General features: G+C 40.5%; 1 protein-coding gene across 1 annotated transcript in view; it reads left to right on the forward strand.

Moving 5' to 3' along the window:
• LOC135225214 (probable serine/threonine-protein kinase nek2) overlaps positions 1–25,960 on the forward strand; it is a 64,801-nt gene that overhangs the window by 33,361 nt on the left and 5,480 nt on the right. Inside the window, exon 5 of the mRNA XM_064264525.1 lies at positions 13,625–13,764. Within this exon, the coding sequence (XP_064120595.1) occupies positions 13,625–13,764 (140 nt within the window). The remainder of the gene's footprint in view (positions 1–13,624; positions 13,765–25,960) is intronic.

The raw sequence follows: 25,960 nt of genomic DNA on the forward strand, positions 1-25,960 counted from the left end.
GTAATGGGGCAGTTCGACAAGCGAAGCACTGAAGACGGGTAGTCCACTCCACAAAACATGAAAGGCAAAAAAAATATGGTGAATACACGTAAACACTTATACAAATGAACACAAACAAAACCTTGGCTGGGGATAAAAGAATGTTTCAAGAGAACTTTTCGTGACTTACTTAAAACAAATGACATAAACCACGAACAAAATATTTAAAGTAATTATGGATTACTATATATACCGTATATTTCAGCGTATAAGTCGACCGGAAGATAAGTCGACCCCCCAATTCTGAGTAAATTTGTATGATTTTAACTAATATCAGGTATATTAGTCGACCTATAAAATGTGAGGCCAACCGTACGCTCAAAATAAGCAGCAGGGTAAAACGTATATAAAATAACCTGAATGTAATTACAATACATATGTTGCTCTACTTACCATAAGAAATACAGGAAATATACTCGGTATATTAACAAATCTGTGTAATATATAAAAGATGAATACCGGCAAATATGATTAGAAATGACGAAACGAAAGATACGTTACTCGAGTGTAATGTAAACAAACAAAGCGCTAACTAACGCTGCATAACAGCCTACGTATATATGTATGTACAAACTGCCACTCAAGTTAATATTTTGATTGGGTTGTTAAAACGACATCCCGGTATTTTATTATGTTGGAAAATTCTTGACCATTGGTTCTTCTATGTCATAAACAGGCTCATTTGAGGGAAAACGAACCTGCAGTTGATTCACCAGATTTAAACTAGGATCCTTATGCTGAAACCGTGAATGATAATTTGTTTGATGAATTGTTTAATTCAAGTGACGATGACTCAAGTAATTTTGAAGGATTTTAAATACATATTTACTATTACATACAAATTTTTTTTTATTTCATAAAGTGATAAATAAAGATTTCATACCATAAGTGTTTTTGAACAATACCCCGGTAAATACAAAACTGTCAGAGTGAACGCATCCTTGTCAATTACTGTACTACAAATGGCTACGCAATGTTTACGCTTGCTGTGCGATTAGGGTTTCTTCAAGTTACTTAGATTTTTTTCATTTTATTTAAGGTAATGGATGTTCTAATGTATTATTATTGTCGTATTACAGTGTGAAATGTTTTTAATACTGGTATTTACATACATAGTTACCTCAACAAGGCTGTCATTGTTAATAGCCTACTGTAAAGCCTGGATTCCTGTACCGATATGCCAAAATAATAAAGATTCACTTTTTGTTACTGTTAGATAAGTCGACCCCCTAATTTTGGCATGATTTTTGGGTGCTAAAGGGTCGACTTATACGCCGAAATATACGGTATTTGTATGATGGTACTCTGTGCTTTCAACTTTGGTCGGTAAAAGTTAATTTTCTTTTCCCGAGTAGTGTAATAAATGTTAACATTGTGTTTGCCATTGGACCGGTATTTTCAGTAGTGAAATGCTTATTTTGTTCATGAAACTTACCTGTCAGATATATATATAGCTGTATTTTCTGAAGTCCGACAGAATTTTAAAAACTTCCGACACACGCAGTGGTCGGCCAGGTGGTTAGTACCCATTCCCGCCGCTGGGAGGTGGGTATCAGGAACCATTCCCATTTTCTATTCATAATTTTTCTGTCGCCGGTGCTGGAAACACCTGTTTCCAGTACCTCCGTCTTAGATTTTGGAAACTTCATTGCCGCTAAGTATCCTAATTGTCTTTTAATTTATTTACTTGGATTTGTGGCTAGGCATACGCTATCTTAAATTTATTTGAATTTGATTCATTTTTGCATAGGATATCTGAATCTAGTTAGGCTAGTTTCAGAGGGTGTTGTCTGCAAAGATAGGGTGTGGCTACCGAAAGCTTCGGTAGATCCGCACTTGGTATGCACGAGGGGTATGAGTCTTGCTTCTTTGTTGAGATTTGTCATGTAAGGAGTGTGAGACTTTGTCTAATTCCGTAAGGAAGACGTATGATTCGTATGTACGCAATTAATCAGTAAACATGTCTAATTCCGTAAGGAAAACGTATGATTCGTATGTACGCAATTAATCAGTAAACAAAAGTCAGGGTAGTGAACCTGCTAACCTTCCTGTAGACGTTTTTTTTTGCCTAACCCTGTAGTATGGCCTACGGGTTATGAATATGTCTGCGAGAGGTGATCGCTCTCCTTCATTGTTGTGAAGAGTGCTACTTCTGTTATTGTTTCTCATAACCCTGTAATGTTGCCTTTGGGCCCTAAACAGTGTCTGTAGAGGTTATTGCCCTTTCTCTAATACTCTTTCGATTCGTATCTTAGAATCGAAAGTGCTTGCTTTAGAGAGCAATAGTGAAGTGGCTAAGTGCAGTGACAGTGCCCCTTGTGTAGTGGAAGGTGCGTCAGATCGGCCTTATTTCGCCTCTAGGCCGGGACCTCTGCTTGACTCTCAGGACCCGGGGAGAGAGCATGTCGAAAGCCGAAGGAGGGTTACGAGGAACCCCCACCGATCTGGCGTGCCTTCGGCAGTTTCTGATGAAAATCCCCAGACTGCCTAAGTGCGTGCACGTGCACGAATCCTGAAGGATTGCTTCTCGTCCTCCGAGGCGTCCTCCCCGCGCGGGGAGGGTGGAGCTTTCGGAAGGACTGGCGCCCTCTAAATAGAAGCTTTATAGAAGAGGACGCTTCACGTCCTCTCTCTCTCGTTTTGCGTTCCAGTGAGAAGTAAGAAGGCGAACGTCGCCTGATCACGTGTACGTCTTTCCACCGAGAAATATGAAAAAGAAGTCTTAGTAGCAGGACGCTTTTGAGAGCGGACGTCCGAGCTTTTTTACTGTGAGAATGAGAAGGCGTTCCCTCGCCCCTCATATTCTCACACGATCAACCCCTCTCCTGAGACTGTCTCGTGCAGTCGGATTTCTCTCCGAGATGTATCTCGCTTTTCCCTGAAGGCAGTTTCTCTCGCTTGTTTTGACGCCTGTCAGGAGCGTGACGCTTTTCTGCACGCTTCTTTTGACGCTCGGCCAAGCGCGCACCAGTGGACGCCGAGCGCACGCCAGTGGATACCGAGCGCGTGCCGCGCGCGCCAGTGGACGCCGAGCGTGCTCGCTGCTCGCCAGTGGACGCCGAGCGCACGCCAGGTGTGTCGCCTGGCTGAACGTTTCTGTTGAACTCTTCAAGCTCTTGTTTACGATTTGGGCCTCAAGAATTTTTACCTCTACCTTCGGTGATACCTTATACCTCACATGCAAAGAATGTGAAGTAAGCAGTGCTTCGGAGGAAGCTTAAAGTGAACAGACAACTTCGTCTTCGAAACCCAGCAAGACCTCGGGTTTCGTGAATTCAAGAGGTCTCTGTCAATATTATATTGCTTTTCGCAAAGGTAGATGGAGTTAAGGAAAGCTCAAGGGAAGATCTCGTTTTCTCTACCGCAGTCAAGACTTTGCGATAAGGCAGTTACGGGTTAGGTAAAGGCTCGATGTCCTGCACGGCAGGACTCTCGGCAACGTTCAGTAGGATTCTTGCAAAGGCACTCATCAAATGGACGCTCTTCAGGAAAGCGCAAGACAGGACTTCCTTTGCCATACTGCCAATAAATTTTAAGCTTTAGCAGGCATTAGTTGTGATACGGGAGAGGAAGCTGGTTGGAGAGTTTCTTCCTCTTCCCAGGATATAATTTTGCAAGCTTTTTAGCCCATCTGAAAGGGTTTTTCAGATGATAGATTTTGTTAGTTTCTAGTCGGGACTACGCTGCCGAATTGAACATCGTCGTTCTACCTGCCGTAAGCCCAGTCTCTTAACAGGATTCTTGCCCCTTCCTCGTTTGAGACGGGAATCGGAAAAATAAAATGCTCAACTTCCTGGATTACGTTTTGTCAATTCAGTGACTTTCCCCCATTGACAATATACTATCGTTTTGTCAAGTAAGTGGGTATCCCCTCATTGACAAAATATCTCTTTGTCCCGTAAATGGGTTAGTTCTCATTGACAAACATCTCATTAACTTGATGTTGCGTAAGCGAATAAGCTCTTATTGACAAGATTCGGAAGAGCTCTCATTCGTCATTCGCAGACTCGTACAAGAAATAGACTTGTAGACTACGTCAATGAACGCTTATGTCCAATAACATAAGAAGCTTGAGCTGACTGCTTCGATTCTCTTAAGTTTTGTTCATGAAACTTGCCTGTCAGATATGTATGTAGCTGTATTTCCAAATTCAGCTATATATATGTCTGCCAGGTAAGTATGAACAAACTTTATTGTGATATAATTTCATATTTTGCCTTGCGTTATTTTACTTAAGGTTGGTTCAAGTCATATACGCTTGCTGTAGTTACCTCTTCGGATGGCAAGCGAGAGGTCTATTGTCTATTTTAAGGACAGGTTTATCGTTACTCCCTGCAGCCTTCCAGGAGTTTCCGATTTATCTTTTACCGTTGTATGGTAGTGTTCTGACGACACAAACGCATCTATATATTTAGCGTTTTCTGTTTCGCTTAAATATACCAGCTTGAGAGTCTTTCTGTTCAAAAAATAACGGACCTATTTCTTCGTAGAATAGGGTAGCTGGCAACCCAGACATAAAGTTAAGAGACGACGTTCGTAAGCTGCTGGCTGCTGCTGTCACGCTGTGTCTGTCCTCCAGTCCAACCGAGCCAGTAACAGATCGTGCGCTGTCATGCGCGGTAGATTACGTCTCTCTCTCCTGCGGAATTGACTGACTAACCTTATCTCTGTGCTGGCGGTTACGTCTCTCCTGCGGGATTGACTGACTAACTGTATCTCTGTCCTACAATCACGGACTTTAGCCTAAGATTGAGGGGATTTCTTACGTGAATGAATAAACGTTGCATTCGTTTTGCCTTACTATGTTCAACAGAGGTATCTCTTAATCCTTTCGGTGCTCGTTACCGCACGGTATAGAACTACGAGTCTACCGCAACATTGCTCTTTTATATGCTCTCCTGCTTAGGCAAAGCGCAGCCTTATTAGGGAAGTAAGCATACTCGAGGAGGGAATGGATGAGCTTGCTGGGGACCATTTCCTTCCTGAAGAAGTTTGTTTCCCCGAATAGACTGCAATTCAGACCACAGTTTTTTCCTACCGGGAAACTGAAATATTATTCAAGATCTAGGAATGATTCTGAACATCTCTCAGTGCGTCTATCACCTGAGGTGATAGAAAGAAGGTGCCGGACATCTGGATAGGGTTTCAGATGTCCTGGATCTTAATCTGAAAGAAGTAAAAGCGATTCGGTAGTCCCTCCAGTCCTCGAAACGAGTTTTTGGGAACCAGTGGTCCAGATCAACTCTGATATTCCACAGCTCTCTCATATCTTAAGAAGCTTCTCTCGGTCCCTGTTCGAGTTTACGAGAAAGAGCCTATTATAACAACAGGCGTAGAATGTAACGATCCTCTAGAGGTTCGTTACAGGATTGCAAAAGTCCGTACGAATCGTCTCGATCGACGGCAGCAACTATTGACTTCCGAGTGGAATCTTTCTTTAGAAGTAAGTTGAGAGTTGTGGAGACTTTAGGGACGCCCTTTCATTCTTCTCTTCGATATGTTGAGGACGAAGAGGCTTCTTCTTCTCTGCTCCCTTATTCTCGATCCGGATCGGTACCATTAAACGCCATCCTATGATATTGAACGGGGATGGATGTTTAGTCTCTTTTCCCCTTTTTCAATCGCTTAGGAAATGTAATAAGAGGATTTATGACGTCACAGGGAGCGACAGTGACGCTGATCGCCCCATGTTGGCCTTCAGGATCCTGGATTCACAGAGGTCACATACTTCCTAGTTCACTTTCCAAGGACCTTTTCCGAGAGAGTCGGTCTACTCTAACTCGAAAGGTACCTATAACCTCTCCGCTCTGAGTCTGACTATGTTCAGACTATCGAGATGTTGACAGGAATAAGATTACCGTCTTCCATTTCCGTCTGAAGAATGGGATAAGCTGGCAGTCACAACTATTAAAGAATACGCAAATATGTTGTTGACGGCCTTTGGGCTCAGAGATTTGCGTCTGTCAAACAACAAAGCCCTTCACGATCTTTGAGTTCTGTGGAATCTCGAAACTCGCTCACCATCTACTTTTTGTCTCACCTGTTTTCTCGGAGTCAGACACTCGTGCGAGATCAGGCGACATATAGTAGCCCTGAGTTTCTTGTTGACGAAGTCGGTTGCGTTTATACACCCCCGATGATCGTGTAACATGAGACCAGGTTGGACTGTCCTCGCAGTTCTTCCTTCGGGACTGAATCGCCTATTTGCTCCTCGCTCCTTTCTCCTGGCACCAGAAGCTCGAGTCAGGAGTTGATTCGCTGACGACGTTGGGTTGCGTTGATACCACCCCCAAGGTTTGCTTAGATTGAATCGCCCAGGCAGTCCAGACACTCATCCTTCAGCGAAGAATAGTGCCTTATAGTCTTCAGGGTACAGCCTTGCTGTCCTTGATTCGTCTGACTGTGCATGTCCAGATCGAAGCTTTCAATATGGAACTTAGACGTAGTCTGAAGTTCTTGATGTCAAAGCATTCGAACCTCTCCTACCTGTTAACTTCTTGTGCATTGTGATCAGGAAGGCCTTCTTCTAACCACCCTAGATACGACAAAGAGGGTTAGTGAGATTTTAAGCCATCGTCACAAGTTTTGGCTTTAGAGAACACAAGGCGGTGTGCTCTCTAAGCCTTCCGTTGTGGCCTAAGAATGGAAACCCGTTTTGTCCTTGGGCCAGGAGCTTGGAAGCAAGGATGGCACAAGTTAGTGGGCAGGAGCCAGAGAGAGTCCTGTGCCCTGTCGGGTCTCTCAAGTTTTATCTACATAAAACTCAAGAAAGTCGAAGTCATTCGGGCAATCTGCAGTGTTCCGAAAAAGACCAGACTTGCCCATATCGAAGAACAGCCTGGCTTTAGTGTTAAGGAGTTCTTTCAAAAATGCTCCTTCATTGTGTTTGCACAAAGATTTGAAATCTTTTTATCTGAATGCTCACGAGGTGAGGGCGCGGCCTCGGAAGCATTTCAACAGAGCATGGCACTCAGCAACATCCTGAGTACCATGTTTTAGCGAAGCAACTCTGTGTTCACTTCACACTCCCTGCGAGATGTGAAGATGGCATATGAGATCTGCTGCTCGCTAGGGCCATACGTGTCTGCAGACACAATCTTGGGGGCAAGAAGTACCACTCATCCTATCCTGTAGAAAATGGTTAGGAAGAGCTCTTAATTTAGTTGTTGAGTCGCCGACAACGGCGACTTCTTAACTCTTAAGCCTTAGTTAACACACCTTAACTTTGGCTAAGTTGGTCAGGTGGATATATAATATAGTGTTATATATATATATCTATATATATATAATATATTTATTTTTTTTACTTCTTAGCCCTCATTGTATGGTCAATATGGTCTAGTCACATTGTGGTCACGCCCCCGTTGACAGATCATCTGGAGTGCACCAGCTTTATAGGTCTCTACCTCGCTGGCAACTCTAGTAAAGCAGAAGCAGACTTGGGTGACAGTAATCACGAAGTCAGCTATGCTAACAGGTGGAACCAAGATGTAAATCATCTGCATGCATTTGTTTCCCAAAATCCTTCTATTCTGTCCCTTCCCACCTCCAAAGGTGGGATTCAGCTATATATATATTTGACAGGTAAGTTTCATGAACAAAATGATATTGTTATGATACAATAAAGTTTGTTCGTACTTACCTGGCAGATATATATAATCAAGTACCCACCCACCTCCCCTCAGGGGACAGTGGAAATAAAAATTATGAATAAGAAAATGGGAATGGTTCCTGATACCCGCCTCCCAGCGGCGGGAATGGGTACTAACTACCTGGCCGACCCACTGCTGTGGTCGGAAGTTTTTAAAATTCTGTCGGACTTCAGAAAATACAGCTATATATATATCTGCCAGGTAAGTATGAACAAACTTTATTGTATCATAACAATATCATTTCCAAGTGTCAATAGCGTTTGACAGGAATTGAGATGTCTGTATAATGATACTCTGTGTACTTCAAATAATGTTGGTAAAGGATTAATTGAACATCTGACTCTTTTCTTTGCAGAGAACTGGAAGTGTAAGGGCAATACGTAGTACAGAGAGAAATTGTGCTTAGTTGCAATTTTCTCAACAGCCAGGAACCATGTTACTAGCTTGCCTGGCACTCAGCTAGCCTGGCGCCATTTTTAGCCTGGTGCCAACTCTCTCCGTGCACAATTTTCTCCCCCACTACTGGCCCTCGTTATTTTCCTCCACTCCCGCGCCTGGCTCCCTTCTCGCACCATTGTCAGTCTTATGTCTGGGTTAACTGATGTTAACCTTGTAATAGTGAAGTGTTGTGCAGTGGAAGATTTTTTATGCTTTGTTAGCCATCAACAATGTCCTTCACTGCAAAGCTCCTACTGATACTTTGTCAGCCACCAGATTACTTCACTTCAAAGCCCCCACTTGAGTAAAGGTGCTCCTTGGCTATACCCCCACTCCACTACAGGGTGAGATGAGCATCAACCAGTGGTAATAGTTATCTATTACAGGTATCGACAGATAGCCACTGGAAAGACGTCTAACTGGTTGTGTTGTAGAGGAGATGATAATCCAGCCCTATAGGTTCTCCTAAACCCAGTCCCTGTCAGACTCCCCAAAACCTTGGAGGAGACATACTGTCAGCTCCATGGGAGTCCGAAGAGATTTTGTCCTTGGGTAGTTGCCCTGGAATTGATCCTGCTGTCTGCAGGTGCCAAAGGACAGCCAATTGGAAAGGCGTCAATAGAGATGCGCTTTTATTCTAGTGATACTCCAGTGAAGACAAAAGTGCCGATGGCCTTTTTTCTAGTGAATTTCAGCTGCTGAAGAAGCACTTTTCAGATGATATTCACTTTTCTCTGCTCTTCTATAAATGTATCAGGGAGCAAGGAGTGTAGTCCACACCTTTTTATAATTTCTGGGACAGTCTTGATCTTTTGTTTCTTGAAATTCTGGTTGTGGAATGCCAGTATTGGCGCCAAGCGGACCATCAGTGTCCAAGAATTTTTGTCTGATTCTATGTTACCCGAGCTTCCAGTAGCGCCTGAATGCCGTATAGTGCCAGAGTTAATCTTTTTTTAAAGCTTCTAGCACCAGCTCTTTTGCGTTTGGCGCCATGCTGTAGTGACTGACGCCAGTCTCTCTTTAGCTCAGAGCCTATCTCTTCTAAGAACATGTTCTCTTCGTTATCTGATTCCCGTCTTTGAGTACAGGCAGTCACCCGGTTATCGACGGCCTCTGTTATTGGTGATCCGGTTTTATGGCGCTTGTCTAGCCCCGAAAATTGCCAATTTCCTGTTATCGGCACCGATAATAAGAGGCAATTTTTGCTTATCAAGACATTGGAACAGAACCCCTGCCAATAACCAGGGACTACAGTGGTCCCCTTGTATTCGTGGGGGATGTGTACCAGACTCCCCCTCGAATAGCTAGAATCCGCGAATGGTTGGGACCCCTATAAAAGCACTGGAAACAGCCTATTTTTGTTAGTTAAAACTCAAGAAAAACCCACTAAAAATTTTTACACCTGGTTTTTTTCATAATTTTATCACAAAAAGTGTATTTTATGATGAAATTGAGGAAACAAACCTGGAATTGCTGGATATTTCTCATAGAAAAATACCATGAATAGGTGAATTTTCTGCAAATAATGGGGGGAAATGTTCCCAAGAGAAATCTGCAGATACGTGAGCCCGCGAATAGTGTACCTGTACCATACAACTGCTCTCAGGCAGTTTTTCTCTTTTCAGCCGGTTCCACCTTCACCTCGTGTGTCTGACAGTCTGACAAGCCAAATTGCTCCCTTTTGTGATGTCAATTATTGTCTCAAGCACTGTCCTTTGCAGACAGGGATGTTTGTGTATGAAGTTATAAGCTTTTGTGTATGAATTTAGAAGCTTCTTGAAGAAAACTACCACCTCTACAGGGATTTTGGAGTCTGACTGATTTTTAAGGGAACAAGACAGGTTTTTTTGTCCTTTCCTCCCTGTGATGCTTAGATGGAATTAGTTCTTCTGGCAGAAGTTCGTGTCAAGATTTTGAAGTAAGGGTCTTTCTTGATTGACATCAGGAGCAGGCCTAAAAGATAGGAGAGACTCAGGTGTTGTCTAGAGACATCGTTTCGGCTGGTCTCTTAATCCTGTCCTTGTGGATGAGGACTTAAGAAAAACCGAGATTTTCTCTCATTTGTTGCAATTGCAGAAGGGGGCTTTGGTGCTTTTTTTTAAATTTTTTTACTGAGAGAAACACCCACTCAGTATCAGCCCTCTTTTCTTCATTGTCAGCAATCTACTAACCCTCTTTTCTTTGTCTTCAGCCATCTACCAAGACAATCACAGTTACTTTCAGACAGCATATATCCCCGGTCCATTTTTTCCTTTTGATTGACAATAACTTCCTCCTGTGCTTTCTTTTGTGGAAGACTTTTGGGGCCCAAGGTAGAAGGAAGCACCATGAACCCTCTCGCTAGCTGTGCCTGTTCCCGAACACCTGATCAACTTCAGAGCTGACACCAGCTTTCTGGCAAATGGTGCCAAATCCCGAGAATCCGACACCTGCTCTAGAGCACTTTGCACTTTCTAGCCACTGAACGCCTAGTTCCTTTTCACAATTTTTCTTTTAGAGCCTTGTGTTTGACTGCAACAAAAGTCATCATTCCTGGTTTTGTTCAAGACCATTTTTATTCCATGGCCAGATCTTTGTGTCTTATGGACTTTCCAAGTTCCTATAAGCGTATCAGATACGTATTAGTTTCAGCCAAGTAGAGTTTCACATATGTTTTCAGTATGTATGGCGTATCATCGAGTCCACGACTGGCGTTATCACATAAGAAGTCGATCCTGTCCTGATGACCATTTGCCCGTGGCTTTCACGTATCGGCAGGGTAAACAACTAGTCCACTTTGTTGTCTGAGTCTGCACGATGTTCTACAAGTTTGTCCTGTTGTCCACTCTCCTTGACGTTTGAATTGATTTCCTGGATATGCAGGAATCTTCGTTTTTCATGTCCATATACAGACTCCGAAAGATATCTCAGACTCGTCTTACGAGACAGAGTATGCCAGTTCGGGAGTTCGACATCTAAGGCACAAGCCTTCGCTCTGCTTTCTGCCGTTTTCTTTTCTGGCCATGAACTTCAGCCTGTTCTACAAGACCATCAGGGACAAGGATCATAGCTGGGCTCCAATATTTTTCTAAAAGACCTGAATTTTCAGCCAGACCTACTACAGTGGCTTCTGTCTGAATTTGGTCTTTCGAAAGAAGTTCCTATTCATGAGACTAAGTCTTACTCTTTGTTCTAGTCGAGGGAGCCCGTTGAGAAACTGGGAGAACGGAACCTTTACACATATGCTAGAAGAGCTGAAAGCCTTTCAAGTAAGGCTTCAGTCCTTCTTGACCCTCTCTCTTTCCTAGACTGTGGTATATTCCTTTAGACAAGACCCAAGTACTTACGTTTTTACATTAGCTCTTGCCACTGAGCAGCAAAAAATTTTTTATGAGAACAATTGATAAAGTTTTTCTTATTCTAACTGGAATTACTGGAGGATACACTAAGCTGTCAAAGACTCTTCTTCCCAAGTGGACCTTGGTTTCCCTGATCTGTCAGATTATATGCTATCTATGAGGCAGGCTGACCTTGACTGTCTACCACCTTAAAGGAGCCTTTTATTTTGAGCAACACATACCATACTACAAGTGTGTTCCAACCTGGATTTCTATGCTCTTCCACTGCTTGAAATGGTCAAGGAAGGGCTGGACTTTTTCAAACTCATCAGAATGTTATGACATTCCTTGTAGCCCCGGTTCTTAATTGTATTTTATGGTTACCAGATTGCTACGATTGATTGGTAGACTTTCCAAGAATCCTTCCATTTTCATACTTTATTGATCTACCTCACTTCAAGCCTCACTTCAAGACACACCATCAAGGGTGGTCCACTTATGTGACAGGCTTTGGGCTGTCCGGATGTTTATCAGGAAGGGGGGTTTTTTCAGAGTTGTTACAAGAGACATTTGAGAGATGCAGACAGGGTATCGAGCTATGTCTGACTCAGTAACACGGTTTGTTTGTTTACCCTCGGAATTTTTACCCGAGTACAAGGACCCTTCCATGACCTGGATCCATTCTCTCTCTCTCAAGAACTTAATGGAAGAGAAGGTGGTCTTCACAGCTGGGTACAGTGATCCAGGCTCCCAGGAGCTCCCACCAGCCCGAGCTTTTACCTTGGCATCCATCTCGCCGAGCTCATAGGAGCTCCCACCAGCTCCCGACCGATGAGTTTTCTGGCAGCCAGCTCAGCTCCTTGACTGTGGGGAAAGAGTAAGAAGCTCTCTATTCTGTTGGAGTTTCCTGGTATTTCCTGAGCAGGATTGGAAGCACACAGGGCCATTCATTATGTTTAATGTTCTGGAAGGGGGCTATTTTGCCCTCTGCCTAAGACTGTATGGTCCTCTCTTGTGATTGTACTTGTTTTCTGAGAACACTTTTAGGTTCTGGAGAGCCTTTGGCCCACTTTTAAGTGAAAGCTAAAGATATCAGAACAACCTCTACCTCATTAGCTTTCAGGCGCTGCATGCCCCTGATGTCCAGTCTACAATTGACCTTTTCTGAGACACTTAGATTTAGCAGAGCATTTTTCTCCTTTGAATGAAAGCCAAGAATATCAGAACAGCTTTTACCTCATTAGCTTTCAAGCACTATATGCCCCTGAAGTCCATTCTACAATCGACCTATGGAAGTGTAATCGATCTTCATTTCTCACTTTTTGAAGAACGTTAAAAGTGTTAGATTCTTGCAGTACCTTGTAATCATTTTTAGTAACTGGCAATGGTATTGTGGAAGGGAGCCCAGGGGCTAGAATGTACCTGGAACACCCATCACTAGCAGTGGATGGTCATGGTCTATTTCAGTGCAGTTGACAGTCTTATCTGGTTGTGTTTATTTTGGTACTCTGCCTAAGGGAAGGGCACTTTGGATGCTTTGCTAGCCATAGGATTATATCCTTCGCTAGCCATTCGTCAGCTCCTTCACTGCAAAGTTCCCACTTAAGTAGAGGTGCTCCACGGCTTTACCACAACGCCGCTACAGGTCAAGTTGAGCACCAACCAGAGTTCCCTACTGCAGGCTATTTTTACTATCAAGGAACTACAAGCATTATATTAAGTGCTATTAACTTTTTCTATTTCAAATTCATTACATGACTTATGTTTTGGAGTAGAATATGTCCATATATCCCACTTCCTGTCAATGTAGGAATCAGCTATGTAATTACGTACTTGGTAAGTTACTTATATATAAATAACATTTTATCATATATATAAATAACATTTTTATGATAAAAGTTTTATATATAATTACCAAATAATTACATGATTGGAGCCCTCCCTCCCTTCCCTCTAATGGACATATGGCATAAACAGAATGAGGTTGTTTGCTTAGTAGTTCTTGGTACTATTCCCTTTGGAGGGCTGGACCAGTCACCTGCACTGAACTGTGAAGCATTACCCATGAATTTTTTCATTCAAGCTGCTGTGCAAGATAAGCTATAGCTATGCAATTACTTGGTAAGTATGAATGTATATAAAACTAGTTTATCATAAAAATGTAATTTTTCATTGCAGGAAGTAATCAGTGGACAGGAATATAATGAGAAGTCAGATATGTGGTCTCTTGGGTGTCTCATTTATGAATTGTGTGCTTTGCACACACCATTTGAAGCAACAACTCATAGGCAGCTTGCAGCTAAAATCAAGGAAGCAAGGTTAGTGTAATTGCATACTTTGTTGAATGTATTAGCAAGAGAGATTCTTGATAACTCTACCACTGCCAATATTTTAGTTCCTAAATGTTGCCATCATTAATTCTTTAATGTAATCATGTAAACTTATCTTTTGTGGAATGTCATATCTGCCAATTTACAAGACACAACTCAGTTTTTGGGAGTATGTTCTAGAAAAATTCTTCCTTATTATTCCCAGTACAGGTGTAGGTTATTTTGAAATGACTTACAGTAATAGTATTCAAATGATACTGAAAAGGAGAGGTCACAGCAAAACCTGCATTTTTAGATGTGTTCAAAGTCTGCCCTTTCAAAATATGCATTTTCTGAATAACAGTATAATGGCCTTTGGTTAATGTGGTGACAAACATAAGCCTATCAAGCTATCTTTTGCCTTCTGTCTCTTTGTGGTAGGGTTTTTATCTGATATTGTTATTTTAATCTCATTCAGGATATCCTACAGCATTATTGTTATTTATTTAGTATGAAATACACTTTGTTTATATCATTGAAATACATGAAAGATACAGGGACTAATGCCATCATGCAATACAATTAAGACTGCATTGTACAAATGTTTTTCTGACTTTTCTAAAAATAACTCACTCTCTCTCTCTGCCTCATACAGGATTTCCTCCTTTGGTATTATGGAAATAGATCAACAACTTTAATTACAGGAAAGCTTGTTCATTTGCTGAATTCAATTTTGATGAATTAAAATTCTGATCAACTTTTGAGTTGATGTTATGTGATTTATTCTGTTGAATTAGTTGGATATTATTACATATTATTATTATTATTGTTAATTTTTATATTATGATTATTATTATTATGATATTTATTATTATGATTATTATTATTATTATGATTATTATTATTATTGATTATTATTATTATTATTATTATTATATTATTATTATTATTATTATTATTATTATTATTATTATTATTCAGTAGATGAAACCTATTCATATGGAACAAGCCAACAGGGGCCATTGACTTGAAATTCAAGCTTCCAATGAATAAGGTGTTCATTAGGAAGAAGAAAGAGGAAGTTAAAGGAAATACAGAAAGAAGAAATTCCACTAATTAAAAAATATAACAAAAATTAATATATAAAATGTATTAAAATGCCAGAAGAATACAGTACAGTGGGCCCCCCGTATTCGTGTTCTCTGGATTCGCGGACTCACACATTCGCGGATTTCTCCTGTGAACGTTTCCCCGCATTATTCGCGGAAAGTTCGCGCATTTGCAGCATTTTTCTATGAGAAATATCCACAAATTCCTGTTTTTTTTTTTTTTTTCAATTTCATCATAAAATGCACTTTTTGTGATAAAACTATTAAAAAAACCAAGTATGAACATTTTTAGTGGTTTTTCTTGAGTTTTAACTAACAAATTAGGCAGTTTTTAGCGTTTTTATAGGGGTTACAAACATTTGCGGGTTCTAGCTATTCACGGTGGGGGTCTGGTATGCATCCCCCGTGAATACGGGGGCACCACTGTAATACCCTGCACTTAAGCGAAGTTAGGTTCCAGACCCTAGTGCAAGGGAAGTTTCACGTAAGTAGCCGATAGGTGCCACTTGTTCTTGCCTGCTAGTGAAAAGATGGCTATCATGACATGGTTCACGTGGCTTGATTTTGAACCTCCCCTGTTGATGCAGTGTACTACCACTGCGCTGTCGAGCACCAGCTTGATATGGGATTTCTTGGCTGGGCGAAGCTTTTTCAGGGTGAGGAACACCGCCATGGCTTCCAGGACATTGATATGAAGCTGGCGGAATTGAAGGGACCAAGTACCTTGTACTGTGAGTATCCTCCCCAACCTGTTAGTGACGCGTCTCTGTGAATCACTAAGGGCGGTGGAGGAAATTGCAGTGGAATTGTCTTTGACAAATTCTTGACCTCCGCCCAGGGGCGGAGACGTTTCCGTAAAATCGCCGGGATGGGGGCTAACCTGTCCCGGAATCTTTTGTTGGCTTTTGAACGCCAAACCCGATTTATATCTTTCAGTTTGGCTTTCAATAGGACGTCCGTCACTGAAGCAAATTGGAGAGAACCTAAGATCCTTTCTTGGTTTCTCTGGGACGTCTGTTTGCATTTCAGAAATTGTCTGGTTGCCTTGGCTATTTCTTTTCTTTTCAACGGTGGGATTGATAGAGTATGTGAATCCAAGTTCCAATGAATCCCCAGCCACTGGAAACGGGATGCCAGTGTTAGCCGGGACTTTGTCCTGTTTATCTTGAATCCTAGGTATTCGAGAAAACGGGTAACCTTGGCTGTAGCCTTGCGGCAATCTTCGATGCTTGAGGCCCACACGAGCCAATCGTCCAGATAAGCTACTACCATAATACCCTGAGACCTTAGTTCCTGCACTACTGTGTATGCCAGCTTTGTAAATATCCCGGGGGCTATGTTGAGCCCGAAGGGCATTACCTTGAAGGAGTAGGCTTGGTTCCCTAATTTTAAGCCTAGGAACGGACGGAAGTGCCTTGCTATCGGGACATGATAGTAGGCGCCTGTAAGATCTATAGAGGTGGTGATGGCCCCACAGGGAAGTAAGGTCCACACCTGTGAAATGGTTAGCATCTTGAACTTGTCGCAAAGAATGAATAAGTTTAGACGGGACAAGTCTAAGATTACTCTTCTTTTGTCTGAGCCTTTCTTTGGCACGCTGAACAAGCGACCTTGAAATTTTAAATGTTTGGCTCTTGACACTGCTCCTTTTTGAAGGAGATCGCGGGAATACTCTACCAACTCCGCTGTTGGTTCCTGATAAGAAGGTGTTGGGTGGAGGTGGACCTTCAATCCAACTCCAGCCCAGACCTTTGGATACAATACTTTGTGCCCAATTGCTGAACCTCCAACGGTGACGAAAGAGGTACAGCCTCCCTCCTCCCTGGGAGTTCTCATTGGGTTGCTGATGGACGGCCTCCACGTCTTCCCCTTGCACCTCTGCCTCGGCTGGTAGCTCTTCCCCCGCCTTGTTGACGAAAGGCGCCTCTAGATCTGCCACCCCTACCGAACCTATTGAATGCCTGAAATGCCTGGTTTTCAAAGGTTGGGTTAAAGGCCGGGGAAACAGCAAAGGAAGTTGATGCCTGCGGCTGTTGTGGCTAAGTCAACAGCACAAACTGCTGTTGGGGTTGGCTCTTAGAGGTAGAAGGTTGGGGAACTGGTACTGCCTGAACCAAAGGCTTACTTCTAGAGTTTGAACACTAAATATGACCCTAACCATGCTCCCTAAATATTAAGCTAACTTTAAAATGAAATTAAAGTTACTTTAATTTCATTTAAAAGTTAGCTTAATACATTACCCATAAAAAAGTAAATAAACGGTTGGTAAAAATATAGGTGAGTACTACAAATGTACTATCGACAAGAAAAGTGAAGATACAGTTTTCATTAGCTTCCGTTCATTGAATTTCCCATTTGTTTTTACTGAAAAGATACAATCTCGCTAAATTTACTCTAGAATATGAAAATACATTGTAAATTATATATAAGTTAAAACTGCAAAACAAAACCGTTCAGATACTTAAAAACATGATATATGTCTGAAGTAATTGAAATTTCTCAGATGGCTTCGTTCCTAGAGATCTTGTAGATAGAATGTGAATTTCTGATACGACCATATTTACTCGTTTTCCTTCATGAACGGGAATATAATTGCATCATCGTACGTGATGAATGTAATTATTTGAGTTTCTATAAATTTATTATTTGTATTCCAAAGTGTTTAAAGTTAGCTGACGTCAATGGCAGTCAATGTTGCGACGGCTAAGGTAGCCTGAGCAAATCTAGTTGCATCCGCAAGAGCGTTTTCTATAATGTGAGGAGGAGCCCTAGAACTTCGAGCGGGAAAGCGCAAGTCACTGGATACTGGCTTACGTAACGGGTTTCATACTTTGATTACTTTGACGTTGACATGGATCGAATGCTATAAAGCTATTGTCTTTAAAAATAAATCTTTATCAAGGTTAAAGTAGCATGTCAGCTCAAAAGATTTTCTGGCTATGCTTTCATTACAAAGTAGTTCGTAGTAAGCCTACATGACTGCATTACTTTGCTGCGATGTTGAAAGCTCCCCCAACACATCAGCATTTTTTTCACAATATAAAATTTTAATTGTCAGTGCAATACATAATGAGTTATTTGTGGTAATAAATATTTTTACTTAACACAGCTTTTTTCGTGAGTGATTCGTGGATGAAAACTAATTTTCAAAAGTACAGACTATCAAGAGAGCAAGAATGATCGCAGCATGTGTTTGAAATTTTCCATTTCTTTTTACAATCTTTGAATGTTACGGCAACTGTCGATTGAAATCAAGATTAGGGTATGAATTTCTTCAAGAATTAACTTGAAGACTATGGTCCTTCAAATTTTATCTAGCATAGCGCAGCACGATCTTTGTAGCCATATCACCACGTTTCCCAGATATCTGTGCACCGACTCACCACTCTTTCTTCTGCTTTTCCCCATCAAAAGTCCATCACCAATACTATAATTCTCTCTCTCTCTCTCTCTCTCTCTCTCTCTCTCTCTCTCTCTCTCTCTCTCTCTCTCTCTCTCTCTCTCTCCAGTTCTAAAACATACTTTGAAAATATATATCATCACTCAATCTGCCAAAGAAAATATAATGAAATTAAGTAGTAGTTATAAATAGGCCTATGCTTTTGTAAGCAGATTTTGCTCTCTCTCTCTCTCTCTCTCTCTCTCTCTCTCTCTCTCTCTCTCTCTCTCTCTCTCTCTCTCTCTCTCTCTCTTGAAAACATTTGAAAAAATATTATCACTCAATCTCTACAAGTAAATATAATGAATTAAGTATATCGATAGGCTTCTGTCTGTCTGTCTGTCTCGTCATAATACTTCATTCTTTACTGTATTGTTTTTCACGATTTCCAGTAGTAGTGCCGAAATAAAAAAAAAAAAATTATCTCATTTTTTAAGATCTGTCTTCAATTACGTATGAATTTTACATCAGTTTAGTGTCAAACATTACATATAAGTAAGGTTTCACAGTAGGTTTTGAAAAAAGATAATCGATATTCTGCTCTGAACTGACGTTACCAAACCAACATTAATTGAATAATATAGAGCCTGTTACTACATTCAAGTATTAATGATTATAGGACTTCTACAGAATCTCTATGGTGTAAAGTTAATGGAAATCTAAAAAGCAACAAATGCAATGATTTTGAAGCTCCGCCCCCTTTCTAGAGTTGCCAGTTGTGGCATTATTGAGCAATATGTGTCCGAAGATTTAAGAAAACTATCTTTACTATTCTTGCCAACTGTACAACATAGTTCTCTCTTCTTCCCCTCTATTTTGTTGAAATACTATCATGAATTTTGTAATTACAGTTATTATTATTATTATTATTATTATTATTATACAATAATAATAATAATATTTGTAAATACAGTGGTGCCCCCGTATTCGCATTCTCTGGATTCACGGACTCACTGATTCACGGATTTTTCTCTGGACCTTATCTACCCATTATTTGCGGAGAATTTGCCTATTCGTGGGATTTTCCAACGATAAATAATCACTAATTAGTGTATTTTGATGTTATTTTAATGCCCAAATACATTTTTATGATATAAACATGATTTACTAATTTTAAAATATATATAATATTGATCAATACTGTATTAGTAAGTTTGATAAGATTAAATTATATCACATGATAACTAATAATTCTCTCTCTCTCTCCTCTCTTACAGAGATGTTATCCCTTTTTTATGGATAAATGAATTTAACTAATTTTCAAATATTAATATTAATGTAAGAGCAATCACTTCAATAAAGAAAATACTACAAAGTGAATTAGTAAGATTTTAGTTCTTTCAAACTCCAGGTCTCTCTCTCTCTCTCTCTCCCCTCTTCTTCTCTCCTTCTCTATCTCTCTCTCATCTCTCTCTCTCTCTCTCTCTCTCTCTCTCTCTCTCTTACGAGATGAGAGATTTTTATGGTACACGTATGCATAATATGTTTATAATATTTTCATATAATAATAATAATAAAATAATAATAATAATAATAATAATAATTTAATAAAACTGTAATTACAAAAATCATATGTGAAAGTATTTTACAAATACTACGATAATCTTTCCATCTCTCTCTCTCCCTCTCTTACAAGAGATGGTATTTTTTTGGATGATGATTTACTAATTTTCAAATATCAATATTAATGTAAACAGCAATAATATAAATTCATTAAAGAAAATACTAAAGTGAATTAGCAAGATTTAAGTTTATAAATAAAAAGAATTATGTAAGAATGAAAGAAAATGCATTTTACCCCGCGTCTTTTAACTCCAGGTAGCCCACAGGCAGTTGGCTGGGGTCCAACAAATGTCAAAACAGGAAGGGAAGTGTTGCTATCAAAGGATCATGGAGAGACACTCTCACTCTCTCTCTCTCTCTCTCTCTCTCTCTCTCTCTCTCTCTCTCTCACTGAGATGAGAGAATTTCTATGGTATATTTGTATGTTTATTAATATTTTCGCATAATAATAATAGTATGTAATATAACTAATTTCAAAATTCATATGTGATAGTATTTTAAAGAAGTACAATAATCTATCCATTTCACTCGTTTTAAAAAAATAAGGATAACCCCCCCCATCCCCCAAATCTCTCTCTCTCTCTCTCTCCTCTCTCCTCCACACGAGATACTAGTATGTCTTAGTGGTAACTCTCGCCCTCTGTTTGGGCTGGAAGTGTATGTATAAGTATATCTTTTAAGGACATTACTACATTTTGGATGGTAAAATAATAATATATAGTACTAGTTTACAAATAATATTAAGTTTAACGAGATTAAACAGTAACAATAAAATCTCTCTCTCTCTCTCTCTCTTATGTATATTTATTTGTTTTGTTGTGTAAATAAATGATTTACCTTATAACTAATTTTCAAATATTAATAAGATTAATTAAAACTAGCAATTCCCAGTCCTTTTATCCTATTGGAGGAAGGAGGGCGGGGAGTATATGACAGTTTGATATACGAATTGGCGGAGGAGAGGAAGGAGTCAGAGTCTAGGAGTTTATTCTCTCTCTCTCTCTCTCTCTCTCTCTCTCTCTCTCTCTCTCTCTCTCCATTATTATTCTCTCTGTCTCAGAAACAATTCATAATTTTCACTCTTGACAGTCCCGATATAATGCTGTTGCCAGTTCATTGGTCTTCTCTCTCTCTCTCTCTCGTCATTCTGCTCTCTCTCTCTTCTCTCTCTGTGTTATTTGCTGTAGGTATATATTTTTAATGGTAAAATGTTTAAGATGACTTTGAAATGATATTAATAATATAACCTCAAAGATTAATGCAGTAATAGGTTAGTAATTTTAGGTATATTTGAAGTAAGATGTTATTAAAGGTATACATTTGGTATCTGAACTTTCAAGACAGGCAGTTATAAGCATTTTTAGTGGTGGTTTTAACTATCCACGGGGGTGTCTGGTACACATCCCCCGCGAATACGGGGGGAACACTGTATTAATAAACATAGTACATACTACATTTACCATAAAAATTCTCTCATCTTAGTGAGAGAGAGAGAGAAAGGTTATTATTTTTAGTATTTTATGTTATTTAATTTACACATAAAAGCCTTAAAACTTATAAATGACAAAATAAAAATTGAACAAACACCTTTGCAGGGTTTCTCCAGGATTCGAAAATGTTGCGCTTGCATTCGCGTGTCTGGGAAATACTCATGTATGATAATTAATTAGGTTCCAATGAAAAGTTCACACTACATATTGTGAATTCTCGCAACTCGAATAGCATAAGATTGAGGTATTACTGTACATAGTATTAAGGTAGTACTAATGCCGTGCATCTTCGCTTTGAATGGCTATCAGAAAAGAATGCCAAATTATTGTTAGATAATGCAACACCACCCAGACATACTTATAACTATGATGACTATGTTGCACGGAAACCTAGACCCACTTACGAGACTACGTATCATGAAAACAAGAGCTAGACTGAAAGATGTACATAATGGTCATGCAAAGTACTATAATAAAAATACCACTAAACCAGACATTACAATGGGTACTCAAATTTATGTTCAGAATCACGTACCAGAGGGTCTAAATGTAAAGATTTCTCCCAAAGATTTCTCCCAAATTAAAGGCCACCATTAACTGAAACTTTGTGATTTATGGTGCCGATATCCGGGTAATGGCACCTACATTAGGTATGTAATGGCGCCATAGCTCGCCGATTTTATGCCGCTACACAAGCACCATAAAACCGGATCGCCATTAATCAACTCCGCTGATAACTGGGACTGCCTGTATATGCTGAAAATTCTATCTTGTAGGTGGAGCTGGAAAATGGCTGTTAAACTCTTGAACAAGGCGGTTACGCAGTAGACAGTCCCTGGTTATCAGTGGACTTGGTTAATGGTGATCTGGTTTCATGACACTTGTCTAGTGCCATAAAATCCGCAATTTATGGCACCATAACGTGCAGAGTTTTGGTTATCGGCACCATAAGTACGCTGATAATGGAGTTATGGCGCCATCATAACATAACTAACAGAGGTTTTGATTAATGGCGGTTTTTCGCTTATCAGCACCCCTCCAAAAACAGAAACCCTGCCGCTAACTGGGGACTCCCTGTACGTACTACCATCCGGTAGGTGGGAATACCCACTTGCCTGTATGTAAACATTCCAGTTTTGCTTTTGCCCGTCATGCAATGCTGGCGTGTTTTTGTTAGCTCTTCTAGGTGCTCGAATGTAACTGCAGTGCACTCGATAGCTCTGTTAGCCAAACACATTTCCAGATAGAATGTATTGGTAGGCAAACTCAGCCTCTGGATTCAAGTGATGGAGCAGAATGCTTCTTTTCTCAATCTTTTACACAGTGATTGCTCGTCTTACTAGCTTCTCCTCAATCTCACCTTGCCATCACAGGGACCCCAGGTCTCTGGGTAGCATTTGATTCTTGGTTAGGGTGTTCCTCTCTCATGCTCCTCACACGCCCTTGCAATACTCGTCAGACAGAGATCTGTCTCAGAAGACTCTTTATCATCTTTCTGTTTACTGGCCGAAGTCTGTAGGTCTTCTGCTCCATCAAACCTGACACATGGGCTGCTGGGATGACTCAGGATGACTTTTTGGGACAAACTCAATATTTCTCATCCTCTCTCTCTAATTTTTTTTTTTAATTCGCAAGGTGTTCAACATTGTTTACCCCGAACTGAAAATGAATGATGGAAGACTTCACCTTTCACCCAACCTGCTAGCTGTTGTTCACCCTGAATTGAAAATGAATGATGGAAGACTTCACCTTTCACCCAACCTGCTAGCTGTGCTTCCGAGGTAATGAGAGGAGTTCCTCCCTGACCCAACTTTTGCTGTCTGACACGTGAGTGGTTTCTCAGGCAGTACAAACCCTGTGTCCTCACAACTAAGACTATCAGAGCTAACCTTGCGACCATACAAAAATAGCTGGATAACTCTTTCAATTCTCTGTATCACTCCAGGTATTGGAGCCATCTTCACTGGTTGGTATCATTGATGGGACCTTTTCTCTAGCAGAGCCGCAAGAGTTGCTTCTCCCCAATTCAGTTGTGAAGGGTGTTGGTCCACATTTGACCTACCCTTTCACCTGAAGGTAGTATTGTCTCTCCTCAGTCAAGATTCAACAACTGATGGGAAACTTCCCTCTTGCAATCCCATGGACTCCAGGTCCCGGGGTGGCATTTTACTCACATTTAGGGTTCCTGTTTCGTGCTTTGCTCACACCCTTGTTAGAATATCAGACAGAGATCTGTCTCGCTCCAGCATTGGCGAAAAGGACAGATGGCCTTCATGGATCTTCTTTGATGTCACCCTTCAAAAGCAGAGGATCAATGTCTCGACTCTGTCTCAGATGTGGTAGCAAATTGCGAATACTTCGGCATCTGTTGCCAGGTTCGACTTCAAGATACCCTACTCCTCGGACTTAGTATTCGATGATCCAGATCAGTCGTTACTTTGTCCTGTTAACATGTTGCTTTACTTTTCTAAAAGACTCGACATCTCTGACATGGATGTCGATGACTCGCCCAAGGAAGAAGTGTCCAAGGACATGTCTTTCTCCTGGTTTTGTGAGACAATCGGGAGGAGGTTCTCTGCAACTGGCGACAGCATCACCTGCACACACTGCCCGAAAGCTCACAAAATCAATGGTGTAGTCCATCCCCCGCATTCCGGAGGAATACGTTGGTCTGGATATAGATATGTGGTCTCATCAGATCACATTTATGTCTTCATACCTTCAGGTATTCCTCATAAGTCCTTGGGACCTTTTTTCCTTGGACATGTGGTGGCTGCTCAACAAGTTGTTTTCTTACCTGGCTCCTTCAACTGGACAGGTTGCATATCACCTAAGGTGTGGTTTTGGAAGTGAGAAGCATTAAGAATGCGACTGGCCTTTCCTTCGGGTGGAGAATAAGACACAAACCTACACTTTCTGGAACTGGTGTCTGATGCGGTAAGTCTACTCATCAAGCAGCACCCTTTCTAATTTTCTCTCTAGAATAATTGAAGCAGTCCCACTCCTTCCTCTAGCAAGGGAAGGAAGGAGAGAATGGTAATAAGACAAACCCCTTTTTGAGTATTTGCTTTACTGCCTTCAACTCTTCCCAGCCTTTTTTCGTATGAGTTATGATTCCTCACTCATTCAAAAAGGTCCAGAGGTCTGACATTTGATCTCTATACGGGATCAATATGTCAGAGGCAGGGTACTCTTCCTCGCTCTTTTGACTAAAGGAGTAGCCCAGGTGTGTTTGAACCAGTCAGTTCAGAGACTCGCTCAGATTCCTCCTCCAATCATAGAGCCTTCCTAATGTAAAGGACTGATGGTTTATATATTGTGTGGGAATAAATCACAATTTTTTAAGTAAATTGTATTTTTCCTAACCATACATACCGGAGGCCCTTTAACCATTAGGCCCACCTCATGCCACCCCTCAATCTGAAACCCGAGCCAAAAGGCAAAGTGGAATGTTTACATCCAGGCAGACTAGTAGTCCCGCCTACTGGATGGTAGTTACTGCCTAACTACCTTGTTCAAGAGTTTAACAGAAGTTTTCTAGCTTGGCTGGAGGTAATTCCCAATGTAAGGGACCTCAGGTTTGTATTAGGAAATTACAATTTACTTTAAAATATTTATTTTTTGCAAATTTTTAGAATTCTATTGTGCAAAATTGAGGTCCATTGTCTGTTACTCTAGTTGATCAGGAAATCCAAATCTTGTGAACACACTCTGAAATTCCTTTATCAGGCTTTTTGAAGTCTCATTTTGCAGTCTAACTACTTCAATATAGTTACGGAAATCATCAGCTATAACAAGTAAAATCTTGTCATCAAAATAGCAATATCAGCTTAAATTTTAGTCCATGGTCTTTTTACAGTGTCATGATTTTTAAGAGATGTAGCTGGCAAATTTCTTGTTGATAAACAAGAATCACACTGTTGAATTAAAGCCTTCAAATCAGAAGATATCTTTGGCAAAAAAAATGCTTCTTGCATCCTTCTCAGACATCCCTTGAGTCCTATATGACCTTGGTGAGTTAGCTCTAGCAACTCCTCCTGTATGGTCTTGGGAACCATAAAAGAAGAAGACCATCTTCAGAATGCAGTTCATTCCTATAGCTGAACTATGGTTGTGCTGCACATGGGATTTCTTCTTAGTTTCAGGGCATCCATTAGAAATTGGCTGTGAAACCTCCAGCAAATTTCATCTTCTGCAGTATGTTGCTTGAAGTTTGGCAGTCTTTCTGGTCTAACCACAAGTGTTTCACTATAATTTACAGTTTCTACACTACTTACAAAACTGACTTATTGATGTCTTCATTCAAATTAGCATGGCTAAACATGTTAGCATTATACATATGCTTACCTTCCACATATTACATAAATTATAAATCTGTAGGTAATGTAACATCCTTTGCGAACAAGCAGGGACAGCTCCTGGAGGTTTCTTGAAGATAGATTTCAAAGGCCTATGATCACTTTGTACAGTAACTTTACCAAATAAATGCTGGTGAAATTTTTCCAGGCAAACATTATTGGAAGACATTCTTTCTCTGTCTAAGCATATCATTGCTCTGTAACAGTTAAAGCTTTTGAAGCAAATGCAATTGGCTGCCTTTTCTC

The sequence above is a fragment of the Macrobrachium nipponense genome, chromosome 13, assembly GCF_015104395.2.
Source record: "Macrobrachium nipponense isolate FS-2020 chromosome 13, ASM1510439v2, whole genome shotgun sequence".
In the NCBI taxonomy this organism is placed as follows: domain Eukaryota; kingdom Metazoa; phylum Arthropoda; class Malacostraca; order Decapoda; family Palaemonidae; genus Macrobrachium; species Macrobrachium nipponense.